At 47.0% G+C, this 6,000-nt stretch overlaps 1 protein-coding gene across 1 annotated transcript in view; it reads right to left on the bottom strand.

The window, feature by feature from the left end:
- Positions 1-3,659, bottom strand: part of RAB43 (RAB43, member RAS oncogene family) — a 15,507-nt gene extending 11,848 nt beyond the window's left edge. Inside the window, exon 1 of the mRNA XM_056501586.1 lies at positions 3,235-3,659. Coding sequence (XP_056357561.1) covers positions 3,235-3,444 — 210 coding nt within the window. The 5' untranslated portion in view covers positions 3,445-3,659. The remainder of the gene's footprint in view (positions 1-3,234) is intronic.
- Positions 3,660-6,000: the final 2,341 nt, after the last annotated feature.

The raw sequence follows: 6,000 nt of genomic DNA on the forward strand, positions 1-6,000 counted from the left end.
TAAAAACATTTATTGAAATTGCCTTGCAACTTAATCCAGGCAGTTTTTGCCAAAAGCAACATCTCTGTGGCAGTGTATTTCAATTTAAAGTGATATTCAGAGACAGAACAGTCAGGATCAACTGCTCCAGTCAAATGTTTCCCTCCACGATTTTCAGAGAATGAGGAATCTCTGTTTTTTGGGAATGCAGTATTCCCATTTGCTCCAGGTTAAGTGTGTCAAAGGAGTTGACAGGGAGCAACATTTTCCTCTGGATATCAAAGAAAATTGCTGCCAGTAGCTCTACTTTTATCTGTGTAGCAAATTTATTAAATGCCCAGTCAGGAGACAAGAGAGTTAACAAGTCACAACTCTGTGTTACTGGCAGTTTGGCCAGGTCATGACACAAAATACATTTTGGGACATTGTGAAAGGAATACAGCTCACAGCCATGAGCCTGAATCAAAGCCAATAATCTTGATAACATATGGGCTGAAAAAACTTGCAAATGAAGAAGTGCAATGGTACATAAAGAAGTATTTGTTGTAAAAGGAATGTGTTTTCAACTGTTCTCTCCAGCTACTTTCTGAAAGTTATATTGAGAGAGAAAAACTGTGGCATAGAGGAAAAAACAGTTTATGTAAAACACTATGAAATGACAGCATAAAGTAGACATTAAAGACAATTAATCAGCTCACAGGAGGTAATTCATCAAAAGAAAAAGACTTCTGTTATTACTAACCATGATTTATGGACTTGGACTTAGGAATGTCCTTGCCTACCATTATGTAAAATCTTGGTTCCAGCATTTTATAAATATCTTTTCTTACAGTGACATAACAGTTATAAAACATTTTAGTTCTGTTTGCCAGATTTTCTTCTATTGCTCAAAGAACAAGTAATTATTTTATCAACAGGACTCTAATCACTGTGCATTAAGTGATTAACACCACTTTTAAACACTTTTGAGCGATTAACAAGAGCAACTTTTGGGCACTACAGTCTGTACTCTAGGATTTAGCCAGCTAGGAAGGATGTCTTTTAGAGAAAGCAGTATGCCACAATTTCAAACAGCATGTACTAGAACATTTCTTTAAATGAAGACAGGCTGCAGACATTTCACAAAGCTGATCTCTTTGCATATGAAGTTCAGGCAGCTTCAGCAGCAGAGGATGGAACACCACGTGAGACACTTGAAAGAACACAGCTTCAAGGTGCAAGGAAAGCCTCAAGTCTCATGAATAATTTTGAAAAAGTTATTTGCAGCACCTTAATCTTCAGTACTCAAAAAAGCATCTTTTCCCTTATTAAAAAAAAAAAACAACCACATATCAAAAGAAAGTGAGACCTAAAATCCTTGGGCTCCAAATGTTTCAGAAACATTATGTAACTGTGATGTGAACATTTGAAGTTTGAAACAGAAAGGGGCACATTTAACCTTAAACTGTTTGTTTCAATCTCAAAATTAGTGTTGCTGGGTTGCAATACTACCCTTAGCCAGACTGAAAATGAAGTTTAGGCCACTGGGAAGGTGGAACAAGTTTTTGTAGATGCTTTGTTTTGAGGGAACTTCTAAATATAAGTATCTAAAACATTTTAAAACCGGGAATTTTCTCATTCCTGCACCATTTGCTAAATAGAAAACAATACTGTCTTGAGTAGCATAAATCCCTAACAAAATCAAAGCAGCAGACAATTAATTACCTGGCCTGCTTTTGTAAGGCAAAAAGTGGAAGTAGTGTGTGTAAGGGAGCTCAAAAAAGTGTCAGAAAATGCTTCTTTATTTCCTGTTTCTAAAAGCATGCTGAGCAAACCTAAGCCAGGCTAGATGGGCTGCTCTGAAACCTCAGTCCAACTGCAAAGGTCTGATTTAAACTTCACACACACCCCACACCTTAACAGACCAAACAAACAGAAAAAAACCCTCCAAGCAAATGTTTTTATATTTAGGCTGTGTCCCTGACTCAGCAGCTGACAAAACTATCTGTAAGGTAAATCAGCAAGAGTGTTGGATTAATTTCCCTAAAGTAATACTTAAAATCCTTCAATATATGCATTCCTCATTTCTTTTCTAAGTGGAAGCACAGACCAACCCAAAGAAAAAGAAAAGCTTCAGGACCTTGCACTTTCTTACTTTTTTTTTTTTTTTTTGTAAACCACTTAGAAATAACACACAGGTTTAGTTAGAGACAGGCAGGAACGTTCAGGTCTAGGTGGTGACAATGTGAAAACGCACACCTAGGAGGTTTGGCTGATTTCCTGGGGCACTCCTGCAGCCCCTGGCACCAGGAACAGACACATTTCTCCCTTTCTATGTGCCTGGCATTTAAATGGAGGCAGGTTCCAACCTTAAAGCAGAAGCCCACTCCTCACTTGCCAGGAAGTGTGGAAGAGGCACTGACAGCTCAAACAGAAAATCTGAGTTTGCTTTTCAGCTCCTCAGCCCCAGCCAGACATGGAAGGTGTGACACCAACAAGCAAATAAACACTGCAGCCGGCTGTGGAACTGGTAATCACTCTTTTCCTAAAACACGAGAGCCTTCATCTCTTCTGTTTCCTGCAACTTTCTCGCCTTCATATTCCCCTCACAGAAGTTAATTTATAAGAAAAAAATGACAAGAGGACTTTGACACCTACTTTGGTAAACACAGGACAAAACTTGACGGCACCACTGTATCTGTGTGTCACCAAAAGCTTTGTAATTCCCCCATCTTTTTTCCAGACTGAATTAAATGATTTTTAGTCTAACTAGGAATAAGGATAGTTGTGTGACCCCAAGGATAGTTGTGTGACCCCATTCCAGAGGGGCTGGTGAAGAGATTGATCCCTGTTTAAAGCATCTACTACACACCAGAGATGCTTTAAACATTTTCTCCCCACTCGCAGTGCTGTGCTCAGAGGGTGAAGGCGGCTCTAAGGAATCTGTACAGATCCTGCATGTCCTGGGCTCCTCCTAACCTTACCAACCAGCTGATTCCCTCCAGCATAAAAAAAAGAGAGCAGATGTCAAATTTAGAACTGATCGGTCCTTTAAAGAAGAACCGTAAAAACGGCACTTCCTGTGACACCCTGTAAACAGTGCCTGAAGATAACAACACGCCTAATTTAAGAACCTTCTCTCAACCTGCCAGTCGCACATCCCTTTCTGGAAACACCACAGCGCAGCTGAGCTTTCCTCGGCCGGGTAAACAGCCCGGGGCCCGAAGGGAAGCGGGCACGGCAGGCGGAGCTCGGACCGCGGCCCCGGCCGCTCACCTTCACCCGCTTGCCCTGGATCTCCAGGCTCTTCATGGTGAAGTCCACGCCGATGGTGCTGCCCTGGCGCTCGGAGAAGGCCCCGGTCTTGAAGCGCTGCACCAGGCAGGTCTTGCCCACGCTGGCGTCGCCGATCAGCACCAGCTTGAAGAGGAAGTCGTAGCTCTCCTCAGGGTCGGGGCCGGCGCCCAGCGCGGCCGCTCCGGGCATGGCGGGGCCGCTGAGCCGACGGCAGCCGAATCCAATCGGCTCGGCTCGGCTCCGCTCGGCTAGGGTCGCGCTCGGCTCGGGTCGTGCTCGGCTCGGCTCGGCGCCCGCCGCCGACACCGGCGGCGCCGCCCCGAGACCGCCCCGCTCCGGGCCCGCCCCGCTCCGTTCGGCCCGGCACGGCGCCGGGACCGCCCCTGCCGGACAGCGCACGGGGACCGCCCCTGCCGGGACCGCCCCTGCCGGGACCGCCCCTGCCGGCCGCCAGCACCGAGCCGGGACTGCTCCGGGACCGCCCCGCTCCGCCCGGCACCGCGACGAGACCGCCCCGGGACCGCCCTGCTCCGGTACCGCCCCTACCGGGACCGCCCCTGCCGGGACCGCTCCGCCCCGCCCGGCCTTCCCCGGCACCACCCGTGCCCGGGCTGTGACGGCTCCGAGCAGGGATCGGTCACTTGGCAGGGATCGGTCACTGGGCGTGGATCGGTCACTGGGTGTGGATCGGTCACTCCGTGTGGATCGGTCACTGAGTATGGATCAGTCACAGGGTGTGGATCGGTCACTGTGGATCGGTCACTGTGGATCGGTCACTGGGTGTGGATCGGTCACTGGGTGTGGATCGGTCACTGTGGATCGGTCACTGGGTGTGGATCGGTCACAGGGTGTGGATCGGTCACTGGGTGTGGATTGGTCACTGAGCAGGGATCGGTCACTGTGGATCGGTCACTGAGTGTGGACTGGTCACTGAGTGTGGATCGGTCACTGGGTGTGGATCGGTCACTGAGTGTGGATCGGTCACCGGGTGTGGATCGGTCACTGGGTGTGGATCGGTCACTGTGGATCGGTCACTGTGGATCGGTCACTGGGTGTGGATCGGTCACTGTGGATCGGTCACTGGGCGTGGATCGGTCACTCCGTGTGGATCGGTCACTGTGGATCGGTCCCTGCCCAGGATCGGTCACTGAGCACCCCATCCCCACGTTGGCTGAGGTGACCCATTTAGTTGGTGTTTTGCTGGTTCTGTGTGTGTGTTCCCGTTACAGAATCAGCCTGCGGGCAGTGCTGCTGGCTCGCCCCGCTGGCTCCTGGCTCTCAGCTCTGGCTGGGTGTGGGTTGTGTGCACAGACCAGGGCTCAGGGCTGTGGATTTTCACCCCTGCCAGGTCCTGCTCTGCTGAGACACGGCTTTGGAGCTGGAGCATCAGCTACGTGTCTGCCCTGTGCCCCTGGGTGTGTGTGACCCTTGCATCACACGCTGGTTCTGTGTATCGAGATCGATACGTCTCAGGAGTCTGGAGTTATTTCACTGCTCTCTGGGTTATCTACCAAGCAGAGTGCTCTTTTAACAGGTACTCTCCTTTAGCTTACGTGGAAAATCAAGGTGCTCATAAAAATAAGCTTTACTAATTAAGTGCATTGGTAGAGTACATTTCATCATTCTGTTCTTTGTACCAAAGATCAGCTAAATTCCATCCTCATCGTTTCAGCTTATAAAATTGTGTAGTGGAACTGTTTTATGGCAAAGAGTGAGAGTTAAATTGTTCTGTAGGTAGTTGTGCAGGAAGAGAACAACCTGATTACCTCTGAGCCAGCTTGGCTTGAATTGCCTCTGCAATCCATCTGTTTTTGGGTGGCTTCTTGATTATTCCTTTTCGGGTCTGGATATCTATTTTTGGTGATCCATGGTTATCTTCCAGCCAAGAGCAGAGGTTTGAGCCAGGCTGGACCCAAGGTTTTCTATTCCTGCAACTCTGAATTAAGCTGGACACTGCATCCTTGGATATTGATCAGCCCAGACAGAAAAGGTGTTAAAATGATAATAAAACATCACTGTGTGTGTGCTTTCATGCTAATTATATTTTCAGGGCTGAGAAATACACTTAGGTTAGGAGGAAGCATTGCTAGAGATGTCAGTCTTTAATATTTATAATTCATTGTGTCCCATCATTTTAATGTAAAACTAAAGGTGCTACTTCTGTGAAGATAATTATAAATCAGGTATTTCATCATCCTTGCTAGAGATCATTGCAAACATTTTCCTATTAGCTATTACTGTTGCTGCTTGTCATCATGAGCCTTTAACTGCTTTTAAAATAAAGAATTCCTCCAACAAAACCCACATACTGTCTCATTATATTGTTAGGGATCTGTGGTGAGCTCCCTCACGTTGTGAAAGCTCTAAGTAGTGCTTTGAGTGTTAAAATACTTGGTTTTCTTTGATTAATCTCATTTGATTAACTCCATTGGGGTTAACACCTGTTTCATGCAATGATCAGGAAAAACAAAATGGGTTTGAGTCAATTCTAATTTGTGTCTGGCTGTATTTGAGAGTGATTCATCAGAGAAGAGTTGAGAGTGCTGGGAGCACTCTGTATTAGCCTCTTAGCTAGCAGTACCTAGAAAACAGCACCAAAACCTGGGAGAAAACCCCTGAAGTGGTTTAGTCACAGTTTCTGTTCTCTCAGCTCACAGGGGAAGTGAAATTCCAACCCCACCCAACTGAGCTGCAGAGCCCTGGGTGCAGGTGGAAATTGTTGGCAATTTCCACATTGAATTTGGG

The sequence above is a fragment of the Oenanthe melanoleuca genome, chromosome 12 (assembly GCF_029582105.1).
Source record: "Oenanthe melanoleuca isolate GR-GAL-2019-014 chromosome 12, OMel1.0, whole genome shotgun sequence".
NCBI classification, from domain to species: domain Eukaryota; kingdom Metazoa; phylum Chordata; class Aves; order Passeriformes; family Muscicapidae; genus Oenanthe; species Oenanthe melanoleuca.